Source organism: Polyodon spathula, chromosome 12 (assembly GCF_017654505.1).
Source record: "Polyodon spathula isolate WHYD16114869_AA chromosome 12, ASM1765450v1, whole genome shotgun sequence".
Lineage (NCBI taxonomy): Eukaryota > Metazoa > Chordata > Actinopteri > Acipenseriformes > Polyodontidae > Polyodon > Polyodon spathula.
Window position 1 is genome coordinate 43,281,119 of NC_054545.1, and position 26,958 is coordinate 43,308,076.

General features: G+C 45.7%; 2 protein-coding genes across 2 annotated transcripts; one reads left to right on the forward strand and one right to left on the reverse strand.

The window, feature by feature from the left end:
- The first annotated feature begins 991 nt into the window (after window positions 1–991).
- LOC121324569 (gap junction delta-3 protein-like) lies at window positions 992–3,433 on the forward strand. Its single transcript, XM_041266620.1, has 2 exons — window positions 992–1,205; window positions 1,771–3,433. The coding sequence occupies exon 2, from the start codon at window positions 2,250–2,252 to the stop codon at window positions 3,141–3,143; it is 894 nt and encodes a 297-aa protein (XP_041122554.1). The 5' UTR covers window positions 992–1,205; window positions 1,771–2,249; the 3' UTR covers window positions 3,144–3,433.
- A 6,695-nt stretch (window positions 3,434–10,128) lies between these two features.
- LOC121324573 (retinoic acid receptor alpha-B) lies at window positions 10,129–26,441 on the reverse strand. The gene is made up of 7 exons (XM_041266624.1): window positions 26,338–26,441; window positions 22,186–22,327; window positions 14,930–15,090; window positions 12,766–12,942; window positions 12,333–12,537; window positions 11,722–11,880; window positions 10,129–10,919 (listed from the first exon to the last, which is right to left on the reverse strand). The coding sequence occupies exons 2-7, from the start codon at window positions 22,295–22,297 to the stop codon at window positions 10,720–10,722; spliced, it is 1,014 nt and encodes a 337-aa protein (XP_041122558.1). The 5' UTR covers window positions 22,298–22,327; window positions 26,338–26,441; the 3' UTR covers window positions 10,129–10,719.
- Window positions 26,442–26,958: the final 517 nt, after the last annotated feature.

Below are 26,958 nucleotides of genomic sequence, written 5' to 3' on the forward strand. Positions count from 1 at the left end.
TGCAGAGTTTGAATTTTAGCATTCAAATTTAGAGAGAGAATGTGTTTGTTTTCCTACACTTGGCTCTGCTTTAAAAACCTCCAGAGCAGCAACTAAACTTGAAATTGTGCATGCAGTGAAGCCTGCTTCTGTAACACTAACTTTTATTTATTTTATTTCCCAAACTTTTTGTATTTTTGCATCTCGTTTCTTGAGCTGTTCTATCTGATAACAGCCCTGCTTGTCACGCGCTTTAGGAAAGTTTGTGAAACTCGGACAGGGGGTTTCACACCAGGGAAGCAGAATGTGGAACATGAGCTTCTAAATACACAAACTTTCCTAAAACGGTCCTAGACTCTAAATGTACAAATATTTAAATGCCTCCCATGTTTGATTTCTAACAAGCTGCCTTATTGCAGACCTCTCTGTGCTTTACAGTGCATCCCTTTGCTTTACCAGTCCTCTCTGCTTTACACAGCGTCCCTTTGCTTTACCATCCCTATCTTTGCTTTACAATGCTTCCCTATGCTTTACCATACCTCTCTGTGCTTTACAACGCTTCCCTATGCTTTCGCTTTATTGCACTCTGCTGTGTTTTTACTGTCAAACTTGTATAAGGAAGCCTGGTTTTTATCCTATTTGTGTGTACTCACTTTTTAAATTAAATTATTGTTGGCTGTTACAAACTTGTTAGTTTGAGACTAAACTCTGCTGTTTTACTCTGCAGCTTTAAAAAAACATTTTTAGGCTCTTTATCTTTTGGTGTGGCTATTCAGGCTTTTCCTTCCCAGAAAAAAAGTTTTAATAAGACGACTAACCGACTTACCAACCCCGCTCCCTTGTGAAGTGCAATTAAGCATGAATAAACAGCACCTTTCCTGTCATTAGCGGACGAACATAAACAAACATCAAAAGAGTTTGTTCTTAATTTTTTTTATGATTTAAAAAAAAAATAAATAAATAAATCAATAATGAGGTCAGGGTTTGAAAGGGAGGGGGGGGGGGTCACATTCCAGGCAGCTCTCTGGTGTAGAGGCTTGCCTGGTGATTGCCGCTGTATAAAAGGTACACATAAAACAACCGCAAACTGCTCCTCAGTTTTCGTGCATCAGCAATCCTGCAGCCGGAGGCCAGCCCGCTGTGTGACAGCCTGAGGGAGTGTTGCTTTCCTCCCCGTTTTGTTAAACGTATCTAGGGGGCCGCTTATCCGACAGCAAGGAAACCTGGTAAGGACATTCTCTTGCACCGGTTAGCGAGAGTTTCAGAATCTGGGGGTGTACGGGGCTCTGTAAGTACTCCGACTGTAAAGCTAACTTTTAAACCTGAGTAAAGGCATGTTATCCATTTTCAGTGTAAAAGTGGAACGGGCTTGCTGTTTATTCAAGCTGTCTTGTGCCGTACCGGTTGCATTTTTACCCGGATTGCCTCGTGCAGTGTTTAATTGCAGTGGCTTTAAATGCATCAAGATACTGTGAATGAAAAACTTTTTTTTTTTTTAAATATTGAAAATCAAATAACAGAAACACATTTTTGATTGAGCTTTTATAGTAAAATACTAGGTTGTTTTAAAAGGGTTTTATTTTCATTAGACATTTAAACACTTCTAGCTTAAGTATGTATGCCGATTACAAAGTGATTGGGTATGCTGTGCGTGTCGGTCATTCTCAGCTACTTTTTCATGCTAGTATGCAGCTAATTTTGTATTTACAGCTGTGTTACTGACAAATTATTATTGTTGCTGTTATTATTGTTGTTGATAATAGTTATATCTTTCCCCCTCATGTCTTGCAGGTCTTTTAATCCCAGTACTTCAGCTCATGGTGATGGATGAATTTGCAGTGGATGCTGTAAACAAGTGGAGATGAGGAACTACAACCCCCAGAATTCCTAACAGGGGTGTTTGGGGTGGGAGGCTCGTACGGTTGGTTAGTGGGAACTGAATTACGTTTCTGCCTTTAGGTAGAGAATTGAACTGTTCTTGGTTACTGGGTGGAAAAACAGGCACCAGTAGTGAAGTTTATTTGGTTACATTCTGACCCGTCCAACGGAACTGAAACTAGGTAGCTTTGTGAAAGCGGGGAAAAAGGAGGAGAGGGGGGGCAAATTTGAGACTTAGACAAAGATGTGTGTGCTTTCGTAATGCACTGACGTACAACAAATTTGTACTTTTCAGTGTGAGAGGCAGGCAAAACGGAGAGGTACGTAAACAGAAAGGCAGGCATATAGGCAGGTAGAAAGGTAAGCAGACAGACACACTTAAATAGGCAAACATGGGGGAATGGAGCTTCCTGGGCGAGCTGTTCCACACCCTGCAGGCCCATTCTCCCATGCTGGGCCGGTTCTGGCTGCTGCTGATGCTGATCTTCCGGATCCTGATCCTGGGCACGGTGGCGAGCGACCTGTTCGAGGACGAGCAGCAGGAGTTTGTCTGCAACACGCTGCAGCCGGGCTGCAAGCAGGTGTGCTACGACGCCGCCTTCCCCATCTCACACTACCGCTTCTGGGTCTTCCACATCGTGCTCATCTCCACCCCTGCCCTCGTCTTCCTGGTGTACGCCGCGCACCACGGTAAAAACCTGGAGGGCGCAGGGGAAGAGGAGATAGGAGAAGAAGAGAAGGGCGGGGGGGCGGCTAGCAGGGCCCCGGGCTCCCAGGCTCGCTGGCTGGGGCTCCTCTACCTGATCAACGTGGCTTTCCGTCTGCTGGCGGAGGTGGGGTTCCTGGCTGGCCAGTGGTGGCTGTACGACTTCAGGGTGAAGCCCCTGTTCATCTGCACCAGGTTCCCCTGTCCCCACACTGTTGACTGCTTCCCCTCACGCCCCATGGAGAAGACCATCTTCCTGTGCTTCTACTTTGGGGTAGGGCTGGTGTCTGCGCTGACCAGCGTGCTGGAGCTGGGGCGCATCCTGTTCAAGAGGGGGTGCTGGGGCAGAGGGAGGGGAGTGGGAGTGGGGTACGCCACACAGAACCACCTAAATATTGAGCATGAAGGCACCAGAACCAGCCCCTCCTCCCCAAGGGCACCCCAGACAGGACCCGCCCCCCTCAGCAGGTGTAGGTGCAGCAGCCCCCCTTTGCTGGGGTGCAGGCTCTGTACGGAACCGCCCCGCTCCCTCCGAAAAGGGGATCCCGTTGAAGCAGAAGCGGCCGCAGCAGGTTTCTGAAAACAAGCCAATGGAACCTCTTGAACGTTCTATTCTGACATAGTCTGCTGTTCTACCTCCTTTCAAACCTGTATACAGCTGTTTGGCATCACACTACAGAATGAACTCATTGCTTTATAACTACAAATGAACCCTGCTGAATAATGTTAACATATTGACTTACATACTGCTTGAAGGGAGCTGGAAGTAGGGCTGCTGGCTTTGCATGGTGTCTGTCATATACAGGGGTTACAGTTTTGTTCAATGGCTTCTATCATATACAGGGGTTACAGTTTTGTTCAATGGCTTCTATCATATACAGGGGTTACAGTTTTAGTCAATGTCTTTCAGCGCCCCCACTTTAAAAATTATTCCAGTGCCACTGTACTGCTTTGCAGTTTCATGTACTTAATTGTGCAGTTTATTTGATTAAATAAAAGATCGAAATTATGTTCACCTAGTTTGTTTGTTTGTTTGTTTGTTTGTTTGTTTTTTTTTGGGGGGGGGGGGGGGGGGGGGTGGTTCTGTTGTTTTTTATACATGTCTCAACTTTTGGCCATAGCTGTACGTTCCCAGTAGCCCGACATTTCACCAATGATAATCACACTGCTGAAGACGTCACCACCTGTGGGGTCAGTCAGCGCCGTGGAACAAAGGCAATGCGAGCGGCTCTGCAAACTAGGTTCCACAGGGCTGAAATACAACATGTTTAAGCATTTAAAAGAACCCTGTTCAGGGATCAGCAATTTATTCTTATTCACATCAACAGCAAGTATTGCAAGTTTATATAGCGTCATTACAGGGAGGGAGGGGGGGAGTTCAGATCCTTCTTGCATTTCATTGTAAAATTATAAAATGACTCCACTGAAGAGACTGTAAATTCATGGTTAGCTGCACTGTTAACCTGTAGTGTGTGGGTTTGTGAGTTCGTTGTTATTTGTTTAATTAAACAAGCTTGGTTGTCAATCCGTCAGGATACCACGCTGTAGCAGTCATTCTGTGTTCAAGTTCATCTTGCAGAGGATTGTATCTAGTGCGGAGCTCATACACCAGCTCGTGCACCCGCTCGTGCACCAGCTCGTACACCAGCTCGTACGCCTGCTCGTGCGCCTGCTCGTGCACCAGCTCGTACGCCTGCTCGTACGCCTGCTCGTGCACCAGCTCGTACGCCTGCTCGTGCACCAGCTCATACACCAGCTCGTACGCCTGCTCGTGCACCTGCTCGTGCGCCTGCTCGTGCACCAGCTCGTACACCTGCTGCACAACCAGAGGGCAGAGTGGGCTTAGTGACCACTGCGAACACGAGGGGTGAAATTCAGCGTGTCGTCACTGTCTGCGTCTGCGTCTATACACACACAGCTTGTTTACAGCGCTGCAGCATCCCGGTGTCACTTGTTAAAAAAAAAAATGAACAAAGTTGACATTTGGCAACTATATTTAGAAAAAAAAATCTTATTTTAAAAAGGTAAAGCAAATAAACACTTTGTTTTTACTCTCATTAGGCGGTTAATGCCGTATGCGCTGTGTTTTTTGCATGCTGCAGTCGACACCACGCCCTCACAGCGTTTCCCGGCCCTGGTCCCGGGACCCCCTGTGTGCTGGTTTCCATTCCAGCCGAGCTCTCAATTACTGACCTACACCCTTCATTGAACTGATAATAATGCTACCTTTCTAATTGTTTTCAGCTCTTAAACAGCTGCAGAGTTCGAGTTAAAAACGTTACAACTGACTTAAATCTGCAACTGTTTAAGAGCTGAAAACAATTAAAAAAGGTCTAATTAATCAAATCATTTCAATGAAGGGTCTAGTTCAGTAATTGAGAGCTCGGTTGGAATGAAAACCAGCAGCCACAGGGGGTCCCCAGGACCGGGTTTGAGAAACACTGATATAGATCGTGCGCTGTTGCCAAGGGCTGGTTTTGTAAATATATGTGTTTTTCTGCCATAGAAATGACAGCAGCCAAAACAAATGAATCAGGAACGTGCAGATCGTCGAACAGATAAGAAAAAAATAGATAATTAGCAACTCCTCCCGAGGAAGTTAATCGGATTATCCGATGCCTCCCTTTCCGCCGGCTAAACAGAGATAAAACATACCGGCAAGAATCCAGCCGACAGAGCTTGATTACTGCTGGGAAGACAAACATCAGGACGAGCAACGAAGTTTGCAGAAAACTGCATTTAAAGCGTAGGCGCTGTACTCGCGTTAGCACGCAGCACGTCGCTGGATTCTCAGATCAAGCGCTACTGCAGATATAACGTCTTTGATAACTTGCTGCATGTTATTTTGTATTGTAATTGTATAATTTGCACTCACTGCACTGTAACCCTGTACTGCTCTGTAACACCCGTGTGAGTCGCACTGGATAAAAGCACCTGCCAAATAAAATAACAACAACAACAACAACAACAACAACAACAACAATAATAATAATAATAATAATAATTTCGTACCATATCACAATAAAATAAGACCTTATTTATTTCAGTTTTCAATAGCTGGAAAACAAAAGTATAATTCGTATCACATTACAGTAAAAGAAAAGAAAAACCCGAGCTATATCGCTTATCTATTAAAATGATGATTCAGGTGGAAATGGATTAACGTCCAAAAAATAAAACACTGCCTACAGCCTCTAGTGGCTTCTACACCTAGCGTTATAGTTATAGTTATATTTCAAATATAAATTTGTAATGTCTGTATTTCTCACATTTTGCAGACTTTTCTGTTTTTGAGCCTGTGAGTTAAGTGCTGTATATTGGATATCTCGTACATCATCTCCTGTGTTTATAAACGATGCGCGCAGTATTTCAGTGTCAACCCATTGATACTGTGGCTTTGTCGCCACCCAGTGGTGGGACCGTATAACTGCAGTGTGTTCCGTTAGAAAAACAATTATCATTCGAATCAATAAACTGTCAGCTCTTTATTCAAAGATAATAACAATTTCAGACACGACGACTTGATTGGGACAGATTCAAAAGAAAAATCTCTTCTAGACTTTATATGGGGAGATATGGAAGACGCGAATGCATATTGATAGTCGCCTAACACACCACCCCCGTATAATTATGCAATGGAATTTAATTTTTTTTTGTATGTAAAAACATATTAAATTATATGTCCAAACCTACACTTTTGTCTTCATTTTCACGCGTGAGAGAGTTCAATTCAGTAATATAATTTTAATTATATAAACACTTATTTTTACACGGGGGGGGAACAGCCCCACCTCGTCCTCAACTACCGGTAAGTGCGCACAATCATTCAACACTAAATAACTTTTTAAAAATATATTATTATTATTATTATTGTTGTTGTTGTTGTTGTTATTATTATTATTATTATTATTATTATTATTATTATTATTATTATTATTATTATCCCACTGAATAGGCTTCGTGTTTCTCCTCCTCTCTTACGTCAGAAGTATGTCGTTAAATATAAAATCGTGCCGACACTGAGCTGAGCTTTGCTATTTATTTAACTTGAAAAGGTAACTCACCTTAATCGATTCGGCCACTGCATGGCGATCTCCCAGTCGAAAACAACCCCCCAAAAACCTCTTTATCGAATAAATACAGCGTTATTCTGTTGCCGTAGGTTTTCCTATAGCAGTAACTTTTGCACATCGATTATAGGAAGCCTTTTTTAAAAAGTATTATTAAGAATAGATTTCAATTGTATACGCTGAACACATCGAAAAAGATCAAAATAAACAGACCCTTCAAATAGCGAGTGTGGCAGCGACTTTACACGCCGCAGCGACTTTACACGACACCCAACCGACCTGACCCTGCAGGAGTACCCTTCATATATATATATATATATATAATATATATATATATATATATATATATATATATATATATATATATATATATATATATATATATATATATGCGCACACACACACACACACACACACACACACACAGCCTGCCATAATCGACAGGATATTATAAAAACATATAAAAAATACCACAATAACTTTCCAACAGATTAGATAAACTAGTTGGCTCTCTCACGCTGGTCTCCAATATTCTCCTATAACCCAAGCGGAACGATTCCCTAAGGGCTCCAGAATTTAAATAGCGCAGCAATAGCAAACCTTACACCGCATTCGAACATTAGAATGTTGTTTTTACAACATTGTGCCACCTAGTGAAACACCTGAGAACTGCTGCCTTATATTTAGCCAACAGTTAGGTATGGCAGGTGCAGTCCATGCATACTTAATTTTATTATATATAAAAGCGTTGCGTATAATTTTGTAATAAATGTTCAATACAAATTAGAAATGAGAAAAATGTATTTTAAATGTTGTGCAAGTGATGGTATAAACCATACGTTGTATTAATGCAGTATCATCAGAACTAGAGCATTTATAACATGACATGAAGCCTGGCACTATTAATGTGCCATTGAAACATCACTGTGGAAAACGAGCTCCACATCATCAGGGATATAAAGAGTGCTAACCGAGGTTTCCAACCCCTTCTCTGCTTCTTACTGTTTAAATAAATACTACTCGTATTCTTGGTTTCTGTTGTAAGGCTTCAGCTTGCAATATGCAGGAACCTCCAATGCCAGTTGCTGCAGATTCCTGGTGCCAGCACAAGCTCGGACTCAGTGGTGTAGCTGTGACCTACAGCAAAGGAACCAGGGTGGAGACGTTTACCACGTGTCTTTAAAGAACTGGCATATCCTACAAAACAACACACGAAGAAGGACTCCGCACAATAAATGGGGTAAAGAGCGCTTTAGGAAGCTTGCTTCAGTGAGGGTGAGCTGGTCCAGTGTCCTGCAGAGCCGCGCTGCCTGCTGGCATCAGGAACAGACAGTGGAGGCGAGGTGGAGAGAGGGGCACTGTGTGTGTGCGTGTTATTCATCATTATTATTGTTCCAGAAGTGCTGTGCTATGCAGACCCCTGTTAAAGTGTTAGGGTTACACGGTTCAACAATTGTCCAGAAAGATTTGCATTGTGTTGCAGTTCTCATTAAACCCCAGTATGAGTGTCATGCTGACGGTCACACGTGTAACGGTCGCTTTCCATACGGTGTTACTGCTGTCCAGAGCAGGGAGAGACTGCACTATGCCGTGCTGGTTAAGTTTCTGTATATGAAATGTGTGGATTTAAGAAACATTTTTAAAATACAGTATCCGGCTCTGCATTTCTGGCTTGACTCCAGCACTCTGCAGGAGGGAAGCCGTGTTAACAACCTGACTCCGAGGGAACACATCTATTTGCTTGCAGATGCCACCCTTAGTAAAGTTTCCCCCAGTCAAAGCACAACAAAGTGCTATAATGCATAGGCAAGCATTGTAAAGCAGAGAGATCTGATAAAACATAGGGAAGCATTGTAAAGCACAGAGAGGTCTGGTAAAGCATAGGGAAGCATTGTAAAGCACAGAGAGGTCTGGTAAAGCATAGGGAAGCATTGTAAAGCACATAGAGGTCTGGTAAAGCATAGGGAAGCACTGTAAAGCACAGAGAGGTCTGGTAAAGCATAGGGAAGCATTGTAAAGCACTTTACTAAACAAACAGGGCGCTGAAGGAGTAGAGGAGAACAGCAGAAAAGGGAGCTAGAAAAATACCTACCCGAGGCGTTACAAAGCGGAACTCTGCTCTAGAGGCCAGCGTCGGGAAATCAGCGTCACACGTGAAAGCCGCAGCGCTGCCAGTTTGTTACCGTGAACTGATTTAAAGTGTGTAATGCTTCCCACACTCACACAGTGCCTGGAGCCCACGGTGTATTACACGGGAGACAAGATCAGCCAGCAATCAAGCAGTTCAAGAAGAAACGCTGTGGATTAAAACCCAGGGAAGTGAAACCGTTTCCGTTTCAACAAATTGAGATGAGGCAACAATCCATTGTATTGCCCTTGGAGAAAGCTGCATCAAATCCGCCTGCGCCAGGGGGTCATTAACACAAACGAAACACAAGGAACACGTTATTAAATGGTGATTTATTTTCGTGGTTTTTTTTTTTTTTTTATTATTATTTTTATTTTTTAGTTGCCAAACAATCTGACAAAATTGAAAGTGTTTCCCGTTACTATTTCAGGGAAAAGACCAAATGGTAAAATTATTTTACACTCTGTACATATTAACACGGTTTATTTTTTTTAATTTTTTATGCATTTCATTCTTTTTTTAATTTTTTTTTTTTTTAAAGAAATTATTATTATTATTATTTTTTTTTTTTTTGATGTTACGTTCCACCTGGAGAGTCCGTGACATCAAACGTTTACAGAGAGCTCCAGAAGCGTCGCCCTGGATCATGAATATTCATGAGCAGTCTGCGAATCAAAACGCACACGCAGGACAAACCACTAAATTCTGCGGGCTGTATAAAACCAACACCACCCTAATCTCGACACACAGGTTACCTTGAGAGTAAACCTTGCATTTTATAGAAAAAAAACCTCTTGAAACTTGTGTCCTTCCTGTTTGAGCCCTGTGAGGTCACTTACTCTTCCTCCCTCTCTCTCTGTGTGGCAAGCTAGCAGATCAGAATATCTATGGTCCCCCCCCCCCCCCCCCAAATTTCATTAAAAAAGTTGCGAAGTGAAAAAGCATTTTACCACTGCTCGTGAACAGGTTTGGCGCCCCCTGGTGACAGGTTTACGCGTCCCACTGTCTAAGTGGCTCTCCTGCAAATACAAACCGCACCCCCCTTCTTTCAGTAAAAACGTGTTTTAAATGATTCACAAAAAAGGCATTACAATCAAAACGAAGGCTAAACTCACCTTAGTTTAAAATAAATGAACACAGCTATATACATCACCTCAGAGTGGAGACTCATTCCCACCTTTCTCATGTAAAGATGTTTTTCGTAACAACAGCACCCAGTAATGCTCACAGGGACTGACTGCACATAATCCAATCTAAAGAACAGCGTGGAACTCACCGAATTGTTTCAACTTCAATATAAAACAAACTTTTTCACAGTTATGACTATGAATCAGTGGAGGAAATAAAAAAAAAAAACTAAACTACCCCCCCCAAAAAAAACACACAAAAAAAAGATAAAACAAACGATGAAACGTTTTTCTGAAAATGAAATAAAAATGCTTCTCTCTCGTTTTCCCATTTTAACAGCTCCAATCTCGTCTCGGTTTTTTTTTTTGTGTCTTTTTCCCCATGGAAGCTTTTTGTTTCCTCTGTTTCCTGTTTCTTCCTCTGTGGTATAAAATCTCACGAGAAAGAGCGAGCGAGAGAGAGAACAAGAGCGAGAGAGAAATAGTAAGAAGCCATTTCCAACTGTCCCTCTTTGTTTGTCTGTCCGAGTGTCTTTCTGCCCCTTAAAAGAACAATTTTATCTAGAATTTCAGAATCTGATACAGGTAGAAATCCAGCAATGAACACATAATATTCTTTCTTCCTCCTCCTTCTTCTTGGTTGGCTGTGTGTTTCAAACACTGTGGTATTGCCTAGGTCACACTAACAGCCCCTGGCAGCCCACTGTCCTGTGCGAGTGAGTGAGGGTCACTGTGTGCCCCTGTGTATCTGGCAGTCTGTGAGGGGTGGTGCTTGTGAGGAGACGGTGGGGGAGTGAGGTGTGAGGGCTCGCTGGTCTCGGGGTGGGGGTGCTAGGGGGAGTGTGTGGAGGGGCTGCTTTGGACCGAACTGGGGGACAGGCTGGGGCTGCAGCTGCCTGCTGGGGCTCCCTTTCCTCTGGTCTGCGGGTTTCCCAGCGGGTCAACCCCCTCCGAGTTCTCCAGCATCTCCTGAATGAGCGGGGGCATTGAACCCGGGATCTCCATCTTCAGAGTGATCACACGCTCCGCACCTGAGAAGAAGAGAGAGGAGAGGAGGGGAGAGGAGAGGAGAGAGGGCACGAGAAGAGAGAGAGAGGAGAGGACAGGAGAGAGGGGTTTTAACAGAATACATCACAGTTTAAAACATGACCTAACTGCTTTACAAAATATGCAGGCCACGTGTAAGTGCTAGTTAACCTTAGTGATTACATAGTATTAAGCATACAAGAGATAGATTTGTGTTTTTGTGTGACAGTGTATGTCTCTGTCAGTGTCTCTGAGTGTGTGTAATTGTGACAATGCCTCTGTGTACACTTGTTTATTGTGTGTGAGGGAGTGTGTCCATCTCAGTATATCTGTGTGTTTGTGACGAGTCTGTGCGAGTCTGTGAATTACACTGTATTTAACACAGGGTGTGTGTGTGACAGGGTGTCAGTGATTGTGTCTGTGTGGTGTGATCGTGACACTGTGTCTGGTGTGATTGTGACAGTGTGTCTGTGATTGTGTGGTGTGATTGTGACAGTGTGGTGTGATTGTGACAGTGTGTCTGTGTGGTGTGATTGTGATTGTGACAGTGTGTCTGTGATTGTGTGGTGTGATTGTGACAGTGTGTCTGTGTGATTGTGAGGTGTGACTGTGACAGTGTGTCTGTGACAGTGTGTCTGTGTGGTGTGACTGTGACAGTGTGTCTGTGTGATTGTGAGGTGTGACTGTGACAGTGTGTCTGTGTGATTGTGAGGTGTGACTGTGACAGTGTGTGTGTGGTGTGATTGTGACAGTGTGATTGTGACAGTGTGGTGTGATTGTGACAGTGTGTCTCTCTGTGGTGTTCACCCTTGGCGCTGATGCTGCGCAGGTCTGTGATCTTCATCAGCATCTTGGGGAACATGTGTGGCTTGTGCGGCCGCCTCTTCCTCACATAGATCTTCAGAGCCTCCAGCAGCGGCTCCTGCAGAATATCCACCTTGTCAGACTGCTCCAGGTCCTGCCGGTCTGCGGGGAGAGGGGTGGGGTTACACAACACCAAACCCAGCTCCAGGGAGCTACTCTTGAGTGATTCCTTCCCTCTGTTGAAGCAGGTTTAAACAGCACTGGACAAGGAATCTTAAACTGATCAGTTGTCTGCGTGTGTATTCCTCAGTTTCTTGTTCAGTTTCTCAGGATTTGCCCCGTATCAACTGTTCTGTAATGGTAACTCAGCATGTTTGTGTGAACGCATAGCTTACAAAAATTGTAACTACTGAAAAGCACATAGAATGTGAACCAGAACTACAATATTGGAGTTACTTTTTATTTTTTATCTTAAAAGTTGCATGTTAAGGTGTGTGTCTCACTATGTTTGTCACACTGTCGGTGTGTCTCAGTCTTTGCGTGCGTCTCATTGTCTCTGTGTGTTTCTCTGTGAGTGTGTGTGTGGCTCGCTGTGTCTCAGTAAGGCCTAGTACCTCCACACAGCAGGCAGATGGCGCTGAGTAGCCCTGTCTCTGCGTCGTCCATCTCGAGCGGCAGCAGCTGGTTGGCGAAGGCGAAGACGAGGTCAGTGAGCGGGCCAAAGCCGGCGTTGTGCATCTGCGTGCGGTTCAGAGTCAGCCCGTCCGAGAACGTCATGGTGTCCTGATCAGGGGTGTAGCGTGTGCAGATCCTCAAGATCTGAGAGAGAGACAGAGAGAGAGAGAGAGAGGAGGGGGGGAGTGAGGGGTTAACAATGAAATACACAAACTGAGACACACAGACACATTGCTTTGCCATGCTACTGCAGTGTTTATTTTCACTGTGGTATATTTCTTTAAAGTTAGTTAAATAGTTAAAGAGCAAGGACTTGCTCAAACTGCTCTGCAATAGGAGCCGTTGTCGTCTTCTTATTGGTGAGATACTAACCAGGATGTCGAGGCAGGCTGCTTTGAGAAGGGTGATTTGGTCGGCGATGGTTAGTGTGGTGAAGCCCGGCAGCTGTTTGGCGAATTCGACGGTTTTGATGATGCACTTGGTGGAGAGCTCACTGAACTTATCCCACAGGTCAACATCGAGGGACACACGCTCGTCTGCACTGTTATTCTAGAGAGGGGGAGAGAGAGAGAGGTTACAATACTGTCAACATCGAGGGACACACGCTCGTCTGCGCTGTTATTCTAGAGAGGGGGGGAGAGAGAGAGCGAGGTTACAATACTGTCAACATCGAGGGACACGCGCTCGTCTGCACTGTTATTCTAGAGAGGGGGGGAGAGAGAGCGAGGTTACAATACTGTCAACATCGAGGGACACACGCTCGTCTGCACTGTTATTCTAGAGAGGGGGGGAGAGAGAGAGCGAGGTTACAATACTGTCAACATTGAGGGACACGCGCTCGTCTGCACTGTTATTCTAGAGAGGGGGGGAGAGAGAGAGCGAGGTTACAATACTGTCAACATCGAGGGACACGCGCTCGTCTGCACTGTTATTCTAGAGAGGGGGGGAGAGAGAGAGCGAGGTTACAATACTGTCAACATCGAGGGACACACGCTCGTCTGCACTGTTATTCTAGAGAGGGAGAGAGAGAGAGTTTACAGTGCTGTCAACATCGAGGGACACGCGCTCGTCTGCGCTGTTATTCTAGAGAGGGGGAGAGAGAGAGAGAGAGGTTACAATACTGTCAACATCGAGGGACACGCGCTCGTCTGCGCTGTTATTCTAGAGAGGGGGAGAGAGAGAGAGAGAGGTTACAATACTGTCAACATCGAGGGACACGGGCTCGTCTGAACTGTTATTCTAGAGAGAGAGAGAGAGAGAGAGAGAGAGAGGTTACAATACTGTCAACATCGAGGGACACACGCTCGTCTGCACTGTTATTCTAGAGAGGGAGAGAGAGAGAGTTTACAGTGCTGTCAACATCGAGGCAATGCCCGAGCAGTACTGTCAACAGTTGCTCACGGGCCTCTGAGTGGACACTTCTCCGTTGACAATAAGCTCTCTGCACTGTTATTCTAGAGAGCGCTCCCCCTCTGAGAGAGAGAGACGGATAAGATCTTCCCTCTGCTCTGCAACATCTCTCCAATGTTTCTCTCTTTTCTCCCAACCATCGAAGTGTCCACGACTGCTCTAGAGAGTCTAGTCCCCTGTCGACAGAATCCCTCTCCAAGATTATTCTAGAGAGAGAGAGAGAGAGAGAGAGAGAGAGAGGAGAGGAATGTTACCCCTCTCCAATATACAAGTTACTGTCAACATCAAGGGACAACGACGCTGACAATGTATCTCTCTCTTGTCTCACCCCTCTCCAGAGAGAGGAGAGAGCGAGAGAGAGAGAGAGAGAGAGAGTTACAGTGCTGTCAACAGAGGGACACACGCTCGTCTGCGCTGTTATTCTAGAGAGAGAGAGAGAGAGAGAGAGAGAGAGAGAGAGCGCGAGGTTACAGTGCTGTCAACATCGAGGGACATGCGCTCGTCTGCGCTGTTATTCTAGAGAGAGGGAGAGAGAGAGGTTACAATACTGTCAACATCGAGGGACACGCGCTCGTCTGCACTGTTATTCTAGAGAGGGAGAAAGAGGGGGGGGGAGGGGGAGAGGTTATAATACTGTCAACATCGAGGGACACGCGCTCGTCTGAGCTGTTATTCTAGAGAGGGGGGAGGGAGAGAGGGGGGGAGGGGGGGTTACAATACTGTCAACATCGAGGGACACATGCTCGTCTGCACTGTTATTCTAGAGAGGGGGGGGAGAGGGGGAGAGGTTACAATACTGTCAACATCGAGGGACACGCGCTCGTCTGCACTGTTATTCTACAGAGGGAGAGGGATTACAATTCTGTCAGCTCAGCAGCCAACAAAATAAAAACAGCAGCCAAGAAAAACCTTGAGTCAGTAACACACATCCCCTTTGCAAACACAACCTCAAATGCAAAACTGTGGCCATTCATGAACTATATAATATTATAAACAGTTATTAAATTTCAATAGTGCAGTATATTTGCCCAGTCTGCAGGTCTATAGTACTGTAAGAGAGCGGTCCTTACTGTAGTGTATTTGCCCAGTCTGCAGATCTACAGTACTGTAAGAGAGCGGTTCTTACTGTAGTGTATTTGCCCAAGTTGGAGAGGGAGGGGAAGGTTTCTTGGTGGGCCTTGCGGACCTTCTCAATCATGAGCTCGGTCTCGGGGCTCAGCGTGTAGCTCTCTGTGCACTCCTGCTTCTTCTCCTCCTTCTTTTTCTTGTTGCGGTCGTTCCTCACCGCTGCAGATACAAGGGGGGGGGGGGGGGGGGGGGGGGGGGGGGGGTTGGGGTTTAGAGGAGAGACGCAATGCCATACACCCTCGGACTGCTTAGAGCAGAGGACTGAGAGGGAGGGAGGCAGTGTGGTTAGAGCGCAGGGACTAGGAGGGATGGATGGAGGGCGGCAGTGTGGCTCTAGTTATAGCTGAGGGACTGGGAGGGAGTGTGGCTCTAGTGATCAGAGCTGAGGAGGGACTGGGAGGGGGGGAGGGAGTGTGGCTCTAGTGGTTACAGCTGAGGAGGGACCGGGAGGGAGGCAGTGTGGCTCTAGTGATCACAGCTGAGGAGGGACTGGGAGGGAGGCAGTGTGGCTCTAGTGGTTGTTAGCACACCTGATCCTAGTGGACCTCCGGGATGGAGGCTGAGTGGCTCTAGTTGTTTAAGCTGGGACTGGGAGGGAGGGAGTGTGGCTCTAGTGGTTAGAGCCGAGTAGGGACTGGGAGGGAAGGAGTGTGGCTCTAGTGGTTAGAGCTGAGTAGAGACTGGGAGGGAGGCAGTGTGGCTCTAGTGGTTAGAGCTGAGGAGGGACTGGGAGGGAGGCAGTGTGGCTCTAGTGGTTAGCTGAGGAGGGACTGGGAGGGAGGGAGGCAGTGTGGCTCTAGTGGTTAGCTGAGGAGGGACTGGGAGGGAGGCAGTGTGGCTCTAGTGGTTAGAGCTGAGAGGGACTGGGAGGGAGGCAGTGTGGCTCTAGTGGTTAGAGCTGAGCAGGGACTGGGAGGGAGGCAGTGTGGCTCTAGTGGTTAGAGCTGAGGAGGGACTGGGAGGGAGGCAGTGTGGCTCTAGTGGTTAGAGCTGAGCAGGGACTGGGAGGGAGGCAGTGTGGCTCTAGTGGTTAGAGCTGAGCAGGGACTGGGAGGGAGGCAGTGTGGCTCTAGTGGTTAGAGCTGAGGAGGGACTGGGAGGGAGGCAGTGTGGCTGTAGTGGTTAGAGCTGAGCAGGGACTGGGAGGGAGGCAGTGTGGCTCTAGTGGTTAGAGCTGAGGGACTGGGAGGGAGGGAGGCAGTGTGGCTTTAGTGGTTAGAGCTGAGCAGGGACTGGGAGGGAGGCAGTGTGGCTTTAGTGGTTAGAGCTGAGCAGGGACTGGGAGGGTTCATCTCACTGTGCCTCTAAGCTTTTATTCAGCAGCAATGACCGAAAACAAAACCAAGAAAAGTGAACCCCCACCCCCCCTCTAGGAAAGGAGTCTGGGCAGCAGTGAGAGAGTCAGGTGATGAATGGGGCTCTGGAATGAAGTCATTAATAACACTGACAAATCACCACTGCTTTCATTAGACCCCAGAGCTAATCTAATAACATAATATGACAAATATGAGAGCGCTAATGGTTTAAAAGGCTCTGCGTACCTCCCCCTGGCTCACAGGCACAGTATCACTCACATCAGGAAAGTCTCATTACAGGTCTACACAATCACCTTTTCAAGTCCTTTTTTTAATTTAATTTTTTTTATTCTAGCTCCACTGAATAGACAGTGATAACAAACTCAATTTTAATTCTAGCATAGCGCATCGCATCAGGGTGAAATTCCAAGCCATAACAATATATAACAAAAAAAATTCATTAAAAAAATATACTTTGAGACAAAAAGAAAGAAAAAGAACGAATGAACTACAGGATACAGCACATGTGAGCATTTGTTTTCTAAGAAAACGATTTTGAACGAATTTTAAAAGGAACAACAATTAGCCTTACACTACACACTAAAACACCTACCACTGTCTATACCATATACTAAAGACCAGAGATAACACACACACACACACACACACTGGGATAACATGTTCACGCTGATAGACTGAAACTCTGTTGTGTGTGTGCGTGTCTCTGTGTGTGCGCGTGTGTGTGTCTCTATGTGTGTGTGTGTGCCCGCGTGTGTGTCTGGGATAGTTTTAATAATGCTTTCACATTGACAGACTGGTCCTATGGGAGGCTGTGAATCCTACCTTGCACAGGACAGGCGAAGGCAACCTTTGGCATGTCCAATCCATTCCATTGCAGGACTTTATTCTAACTGGTGCCTTAATTAGTTGACCTCTAACAGGGTCAATTAAATAATTTAGGTCTGGTTGGAACAAAGTCTTGTAATGGAATAGCTTGACCCACCTCTGCAATAACTCCCAGCATGCACTGATAAACCAACATCCTGACAGCCAAGGGACTGAATCTCAGTGTTTGAGTACAGATCTGTATGTGAGCATACAGACAACCTCCCACCTCCCTCCCCCTTCCCCCTTGAGAAATAAAGTGAATTAATAAATGAAAGCGGCTGCCTGCTTCTTTAAGCCAGGGCCTTCATCCTAGCTGACAAACTGGCAGGAGTCACAAGCTGCACAAGTCATTAGAGAGCTATTATCTGGGGCTGATAATCAGTCACGGCAGATTGGTAAATTTAATAAGAGCGCATTGCATCCGTGTCTCAGTGTGTGCGCATCATTAAGTGTGTGCGTCTCACAATGCACGTGTGTGTGTGTGTGTGTCTCAGTGCGTGCGCATCTCACAATGCATCTGTGTGCGTGTGCACTCTTATGTGCACATCTGTGTTTCTGCGTCAGTGTGTGTATCACTAGTTAAACGGTTGGGTATGTGCGTGTGTCTTCGTTTGTGTCTCACTGTGTGTATGTATGTGTGTATCTGTCTGGCTGTGTGTATGTCTACATGTGTGTGTGCCTGTGTTTTTGTGTGCCTGTGTGTTTATGTGTGCGTGCGTGCGTGCGTGCGTGTGTGTGTGCCTGTGTGTCTCTGCGTGTGTGTGTGTACGTTTCTCAATGTATAATTCAGAAATTACTCATGTTTTTTTGGCAAATTCAATCAAAAAAAGAAATATCAGGGAGGGAGTGGTGGTGGGTGAAGGGGGGGGCAGAGATAATTCCGGAGAAGAAAATTAAAGCACTGACAGGTCGTCCGTCATAGAGAAATTCTATCGAAGAATAAAAACGTCAATGTGTGTGTGCAGCTCTGTTAGCTCTCCCACTCTCCCTCCTCGAGATGTTGAGGAAATAGTATTATTAGTATTTTAAATTCTAGTGTATCAGGCAATGAAATGACTGTTCTATAAAGGTTTGGCTTACCAATGGCAGCCCCCTCCGAAATCCCCCGTCTGTCTTCAAGTGATGGGAGGGGGTCTGGACTCTTCCCGGCCTTAGTGCTGCATCGGGCTGGGGTACAAGGAGGTACAGTGACTCACCCCCGGGTCTCACAACAACACAGGGTGAGGGGGTGGGGCGGCTACACTGCCAGTCTCCCCACTACTGCACTGCCCTGACTACAGCTAACAACAACATAATATACCCCGGCGCTTACCTCTCTCTGTCACACTGCCTCCCTCCCAGTCCTTCCTCAGCTCTAACCACTAGAGCCACACTGCCTCCCTCCCAGTCCCTCCTCAGCTCGAACCATTAGAGCCACACTGCCTCCCTTCCGCTCTCTGTCCTAAGACTGCAAAAAATGTCTCTAAACAAGAAAATGCTTGTGCTAAACTCAGCTACCACACTGTGTACATCACAAAACCGCTGGTATTTTATACTGCAAATGTGTTTCAATCCACAAGAAGTCACAGTAATAGGTGTGACTCACACACTGGCAGTTTCTCCTTGGTTCTAAGGGGGAGAGCCTGAAATGTGCTTCCCCTTTAACGGCGCTTGGCTGCGGTCTGGTGGCACTGTCCCAAGTCCAGATGGCCGGCTCTCCCCCTCCCCGGGGTTACTCAAATTCTTCTCACAAGGTCGTGAGCCGCAGAGCAGAGCACACATCCAGGCCTAGCTGAGCCACACATCCCTCACCGGAACTGTCCCTGCTCCTTTACTGCACTGGCATTCCTCTCTCCTCTTCTCATTACACTGCACAAAGCTATCGGCCTGTTTTTAAACGCCGAGCAGCCCCAGGATGAAAGGCAAGTGCTGTAGCTGCTCCTCTCAATCTGGCTGATCTGCTCGCTGCACAAGCCAGTTGATCTGCAGGGCCTGGGAACCGAGGGCAGGGCCGAGAGCTATTCCTGGAAACAGCTGCTCAGATTGCTCTTTCATATTGCACACTGTACCTCCCTCAGCTCTAACTAGAGCCACACTGCCCCCCTCTCTCCCAATCCCTCAGCTCCAATCAATAGGTATAAAGATTATTCTGTCTGTCTGGTTTATGTATTGAAAACTGTGTTTTTTTCTCTTTGCTTGTAATAAAAACACAAGACATAAAATGAGAGAAAAGCTATCGTGTAATAACAGGGTCTGGTCTTTATAAAGAGTTAAGGGACGCACTTTCTTCCTAGCTGCTAGGCATGATAAGCGGACCGGCTGTACCCCAATGTACCCTCCCTCGCAGCAGGGCCCCTCCCTCCCTCCCTCCCTCCCTGCCTCCCTGTCATCTCAGTTATTACCTTGTCAAACTGATCCTTCGCAGAAGAATTGAAAGCGCAAAACGCTACGCCTTCATTAGAGCTAATGCAATCTGACATTTACTTTCAATTAAAAAGCGAGGTGCTAATGGAGACATCAACTCAATTAAAATGGGGAAAAAAAAAAAAAGGTGCTCGCTCCAATCAAACAAATGCACTTCATTCATTCTGTAAAGCGCCGGGCGATGCAAGAACAGAGCTTTTTTTTTAGTTATTAATTTTATATATCAGTCCAGTCCCTAATGGTTCTGTATCATAGACACACAGGGCTATAGGGATCTCTCCGGGTTAGTGTGTAAACACAGGCCTGTGCTACTCGGCTAATGAGCTTTGGGGGACCCCCTCTCTGCACACATGCTGCTGGGGGGGTGCAGTTCTCAATAGATGGGATTATCAAGAACTCTGTTATGCCTCATCCACAGTACAGGTGTTAAGACTCAACAACACTTAAATAAAAATAAAATCCAAAATAAAGATATGCCTTAACAGAAGAGGAAATCCTGCTGTTTACAGTTCATGATTACAATACACAGAGAAAAAAAAAAAAAAAAAAAAAAAACTAAAAATGTAACTAAAAGGTAATGTAGTATCAGGGATGAAAATCCATGATGCATCCCTGGTTTTACTGGGTGTAATGAGACACGCCTGGGCTTGTTACCTGTACATTGGGGCTAATCAAGCTGGGGTGTAAAACTGGACTGGGTAAAACTGCTATGCAACAGGAGTCTTATTCCCACCCCTTATCTGCTGATAAACAGGAGCAGCAGTGGTTGGTAGCTTTCGGAGAGCAAGGGAAGAATATTGTTTATAATGTGCGGTTATCATGTCTTGAGAATCACTTGTCCGATTTACACCCACAGTAAACCTGCATGGTGATTTTTAACCCGGTCAGCTTTTATGTACTGACCCTATCCCTAAAGCCCGAGACAGACAGACAGGGTGGGGTCCCGCTAGTCTGCACCCGGACACACAGGAGTGTATGCACTACACGCTACAGTAGTTGTCAGTAACGCACTGCCGGCTATGTGCTCAAATAGAATTTACATATATGGCCAAAAGTTTTGCATCACCTAGTAGAAGATTAGAATGCAGACATAATTTAAGAAAAATTAAAAAATTAAAAAAATAAATCTATATGAACATAATCTCGATATTTAATTTAACATCATGCAGTCTAAGAAACTACAAAATGGCATCTCAAAAGTTTACCGGAAACTACAGTGGTAGTACAGTATTTCATAGATTTTGAAATGTCACATTTTTCTATTTTTTGAAAACTGCAAAGCGACATGTAATTTCAGTATGTTATTAATTCTATAGGGCGCGATGCAAAGCACTTGGCCATAGCTGTAGTGCCCCCCCCATATAATCTACTAAATAAAAACATTGGTTTGTTCTATATGCAGGTGTATGAAATGAGCGATCTGAGCTCAGCAAAGAAACACACAATACAATGCTGACAGCTGTAACCTACTATTAAAGTGTTAGAAAAGAGATCCTTTTACAGCCAGTTATACAGTAAAAATAGTAGTGAACTACAGAAATAATTTAAAAAAGGCAGGAAGGATGCTTACCAGGGGCGCTCTATGAAATACTGACTTGCCTGTCCTTTTTTTTATGAAATATGGGAGGGATCAAACACTTCAGGGTGCTCGGACACCTCTGTAGACAACAGATTCATTCATGACTTTTCCTGGCGAGCACGTGTTGTCAGCGCTTGGCTGCGATTTGTTAATCCACCAACGGTACGTGCGGCAGACAGAAAAAAATGGCTCTGGATTGGACTTGAGCGGTACCACTCAGCGGCACTGCGAGACTAGCGGTACCGTCCTGCGCGGATCTGCCCAACGCCGTGTTAAAGCAAGGACAGAGATCCAGGCAGCGGAATGCCTTGCGCACTGCGCCAATCTGTCTGTCCTGCGCTTTACTCCAAAACCTAACCCCACAGCACACAGCACACAATAGCAAAGAGGTCAATGGAAATGATCACGTTGGACCCAATCAGATGCAGCTACACTTAGAACAAATCGCTGAGAGTGTAGATCTCATACTCAAGAATGTCAACGACAAAACAACTAAAACGTTTAACCCACAGCAGGTTCTACATAAACAGATTAAGTGCATTAATATCACTTTGCGTGTGTTTTTTATTTAGATTTAATGACTTATAATCTGTTTTTAAAGTGTTTGATGGCTGCCTCTAATCAAGTTGAGAGTGTGCTTTGCCTTGCACTCGTGTGGGGAGCCACTCTTACAAACAGTCACTCAACTCTCAGCCCACTCCCTCCCTTTATTAAAGTTTCCCACAGTAGAAGCACATCAAAGTGTAATAAAGCATAGTAAAGCACAGGTAAGCATTGTAAAGCACAGAGGTATGGTAAAGCAAATTAATAAACAAGGCAAACCAAAGTAAACTAACCCTTATAAAAAAGTGTCCCACAGTAAAAGCACAGCGAAGTGTAATAAAGCACAGTGACAGTATGGTGAAGCACAGGAAAGCACTGTAAAGAATAGAATAGTACTGTACGGTAAAGCATATTAATAAACATGGAAAAGCATGGGGTAAAATTATAAAGACACAGTGCAAAAAAAAAATACCACGGTAACTTTTATAAGAAGGATCCCTCCATGCCCCCCCCTTTCTTCCCCCGGCGGTTTCAATGGTCACTCACACTCTTTGGACATCCCGACTTCCAGGCACTTCTGCAGCCGGCAGTACTGGCAGCGGTTGCGTGTCACCTTGTTGATGATGCAGTTCTTCTCTCGATGGCAGGTGTACACCATGTTCTTCTGAATGCTCCTCCGGAAAAACCCCTGTGAGGAGGAGAGGAAAACGACAAGGACAGCGATTCAGAAAGGAGCCACGCCAGGGAATTCACTATGACACAAGGACAGCGATTCAGAAACGAGCCACGCCAGGGAATTCACTACGACACAAGGAGAGCGATTCAGAAAGGAGCCACGCCAGGGAATTCACTATGACACAAGGACCGCGATTCAGAAACGAGCCACGCCAGGGAATTCACTATGACACAAGGACCGCGATTCAGAAACGAGCCACGCCAGGAAATTCACTATGACACAAGGACCGCGATTCAGAAACGAGCCACGCCAGGAAATTCACTATGACACAAGGACCGCGATTCAGAAACGAGCCACGCCAGGGAATTCACTACGACACAAGGACAGCGATTCAGAAACGAGCCACGCCAGGGAATTCACTACGACACAAGGAGAGCGATTCAGAAACGAGCCACGCCAGGAAATTCACTACGACACAAGGACCGCGATTCAGAAACGAGCCACGCCAGGGAATTCACTACGACACAAGGACAGCGATTCAGAAACGAGCCACGCCAGGGAATTCACTACGACACAAGGAGAGCGATTCAGAAACGAGCCACGCCAGGGAATTCACTACGACACAAGGACAGCGATTCAGAAACGAGCCACGCCAGGGAATTCACTACGACACAAGGAGAGCGATTCAGAAACGAGCCACGCCAGGGAATTCACTATGACACAAGGACCGCGATTCAGAAACGAGCCACGCCAGGGAATTCACTATGACACAAGGACAGCGATTCAGAAACGAGCCACGCCAGGGAATTCACTATGACACAAGGACCGCGATTCAGAAACGAGCCACGCCAGGGAATTCACTACGACACAAGGACCGCGATTCAGAAACGAGCCACGCCAGGGAATAAACTTGCCATGTCAGCAGTTTAAGAGACATACAGAGAATTTCAAAAGAAACTATTGGGAACGACATAAATAGGCGACGTGTCATCACATCACGTTGCTAGATTCTGACTTTTTGTCGTAACATAGCTTAATTTGTTCCTTCTTTTTCGTATGGAGCAAAATATAATTACAGCAGATATCCATACATTTTAGAGAGTAGGATTGAACAAGCTTGACAGTAAAATACCTCCCTCACGACAGCTGGGAATTTAAAACCACAGCTATCAGGATGCTGAAAACATCTGTCATCTGCGGTAATAGAACAGAATGAGCAACAGCAATGAATTTAATAAAAACCGGAGAACTGGCATTTAAAACCTAGATGTCGTTAGACAAGCAAATGAGGTGTAAAGAGTATTAAAATGAGTGATTTGCACAGTGTGTGTGGATTCACAGATTCATGACCGCCTCCACTATTGCCCCATTGCTGGAGATGAAGACAGAGCTATAGAGGGTGAGAGCTGCAGACAGACTGAAGTATATCTGGGCTGGTATAGCTGATTTACTTAAACAAAAACTGGGACAGCAAATTGCATTCTGGGGATAGAAATGTGCCAAAGAGACAAACCACTCACAGTGGGGAGAGAGGCTTTGCAATCGCCACCCTGGATACATGCCTACAGCGATAGCAAACAGTTTTGTATCAGCATATAGAATTAACTAGTTTTGCTTCATAAAGTGGAATACAACCTGCTGAATAATGTTACATTAACATGCTGAATTACGCACCGCTTTGTAGTTTTCCATATACTTAACGGAAAAGCTGACACATTGAAAAATGGGACATTTCAAAATCTAACATGAAATACTTTACTACTATTCTGGCTTCCGGCAGACTTTGGGCGATATCATTTTGCAGATTACACAACTTGAAATAAAAAGATCAAAAATTATGTTCATATAGTTGTGTTTTTTTTTCCCCCTCTCGCAATCCTAAAATTCTAGATAATGCAAAACATTTGGCCATTGCTGTACACAATACTATATTAGTCTGATCAATATTAGAATAAAGCATTTCTCGGTCTAGGGTTAGTTATATAAGCACACTGAACTAGGAAAACCACAACTGACCCTCTTTGGTAATGTTTTTTCATTTCCTTTCCATATATACAGTGGGGTCAAAATGATTTACAGCCAGACTGGGGCTGGGGAGTGTATTGCCTATGTATTTCCTCACTCAGACCCCTTACTTACTAAATACCCAGGTATCTCTGCATCGAAATACCCGGGTATCTCTGCATCGCCTCCTATTTAAAAACATGGATGAGATTAAAATGAACAGTGTTGTTCCTCCCTAAATATGATCCCCTTACTACTAAAGCGAAATTCTAGTAACGGAGGCGTATCCAGTTGGATCCGCATTCTCCACGGTTAAAGAGCGGTGGGCTGTTTTTAAATTCTTGCATATATAAACCACATGCTACAGTACTGTCCAAAAACTAATCTACTAGGGGAATAGATCAGTCTATAAGTAGTCTATGGTCCTGTATGTAGTATTTGACAGCATTGTTTTCAGAAGGTTTGGGTAACACCTCACTGATTTCTTCATTTAATCCAGTTACACTGTGGTTCCCAAGTGGCTGAGTTTGCAGTGTGGATTCCCACTCTCCCAGCCCTGCAGTTCACTGAATTGGGCAGCAGGGGGCGTTTCCTGCTCCGAGTCTCTGGACACACACAGCGTCAGGCAGTGTAATTCTAGTTAGAACTGTGGAACTGGGAGTGAGGCAGTGTGGATCCAGTGGTTAGACTGGGAGGGAGGGAGGCTTCAGATCGTGGTTTTAAATTCCAGTTTAAAATCCAGCCATGATCCCAGAGAATGTTCCACCACTGGCTGGAGGAGTGAATTCCCCTCAGCTGACAGAGGCAGAATTGTTGTGTGTGTGTGCGTCACACGGATGTCCTTAGCATGGTCTGGCTTTGAACCCGGGACCCCAGGGGGTGAGGGGGCGAGGAGGCTAGGTTGCAGGTACAAGCCCTGCTCTAACCCCCTCCCACTATAGATCATGCCTCACTTCAAAGGCTCTGAGCTGCAACTCCCATCTGCCAGGGTGCAGCACTGTTTATCTCTGTTAGCATTAAAGTTATTCCCTTGGAAAATAAGTAAGCCTCTTTTTCTCCTTTTTATTATCAGCACTAATCCGACCTGTGACAGGAGCCCCGCGCTGCCTTATCAGCAAGCCTGCAGCAGCTCCAAGAGAGGAGGAGAGGAGAGACGAGATGAGGAGAGAGGAATGAAGAGGAGGAGACTGGCATGGGAGACAGCACTGGCAAAGCACTGCTCCAGAGATTACAAGCAATAACCATCACTGTTAGGCTCCAGGTCTGTGTGTGTCTGCATTTTCTTTTTAAACTTTATTTTGAATACAAAAATTATCCAATTAAATAAAGTAGACAAGCGCGCACACACACACACACACACTGCCAAGATTCCCCTGCCTCAGCGGGTCAAAACAAACCAGAGATAAGTCAGACCACCAGCGCAGGTCTATTTATACAGTGGAGTTGTGATAAACACAAGCCCGCTGATGTGATACTGCTGACTGAAATGTGAGCTCAGAACCCCAGCTGGTTTTGCCCTCCCGTGAGTGGCCAGCAGGTTCGAGTAACCCTCCCCGAGCTCAGTGCTCCTGCGTGGGACAGGAGTGTTGTGGTCTAGCACTGGATCGGAAGAGACAGGAGAGGAGTGGAGCGTTCGCAAAGCCACTGTGTGACTTCTCACAATGAAGCTCAGGGCTTGAGGGCTGTGATCCTCTCCCGGCTTCAGTTCCAACCAGGCCCTTATCGCTGGCTGCACCAGGTCTAATTGCCATGTCTCTCCAAAGCTCGCCTGTAGCTGCACTTGAACCGGTTCAAACACTTAAACAAACAGCAATGCGTTACAATGAGTTGGGTGCATTAGTTCTTTGAATCTAATTCACACAGTAAAATATTATTCCACATTTGGTTCCAATCACTAAAGTATTTTCAACAGAGTTCAGTGCGTGGTGTCTCCCAGTGCGTGGTGTGTCTCTTAGTGTGTCTCTCAGTGCGTGATGTGTCTCTCAGTGCGTGGTGTGTCTCTCAGTGCGTCTCATTACCTTGCAGCCCTCGCAGGCGCTGACCCCGTAGTGGTATCCCGAGGACTTGTCCTGACACACAAAGCAGGGCTTGTAGATCCGGGGGGCGGGGCCCCGCCCCTCCCCCCCGAGGCGGGAGGGGAGTCTCGGCACGATCTCCTCCGAGCTGGTGCTCTGCGTCTCGATGAGAGGGGGGGGGGGGGGGGGGGGGGGGGGGGGTTAGTTAGAGATAAGGCGAATCCCAAAGCGCACACACACAGGTGAAAAAGTACAGTCAATGTCACAATGGCTTGGCCTGAAATGAACTCAAATCTACACTAACATCCTTTTACAGCTTCCGCTCCCCTCCGTAACCACTAAAGACTTTCTCAATGCCTACAGTGTCACTGAACTGGAGTTTCTTTTTGCATTTCTATAATCCTTCTGGCCAGTATTTTAACTCAAAGAGCATACGCTATGGACAATCTCATTCACTCCATTTGTTCTGCGCAACACATACACAACGATCTCTGAAGTAAAGCGCTTCTTCAGTGTAATCCTGACACAAGAGCCCCACCTTGGTGCTTGTGGTTTTTTTATTATTTGGAAAGTTTTGCAAGATAAACATTCCTTCCAAGCCTCTGCCCAATAAAACTATGCAAA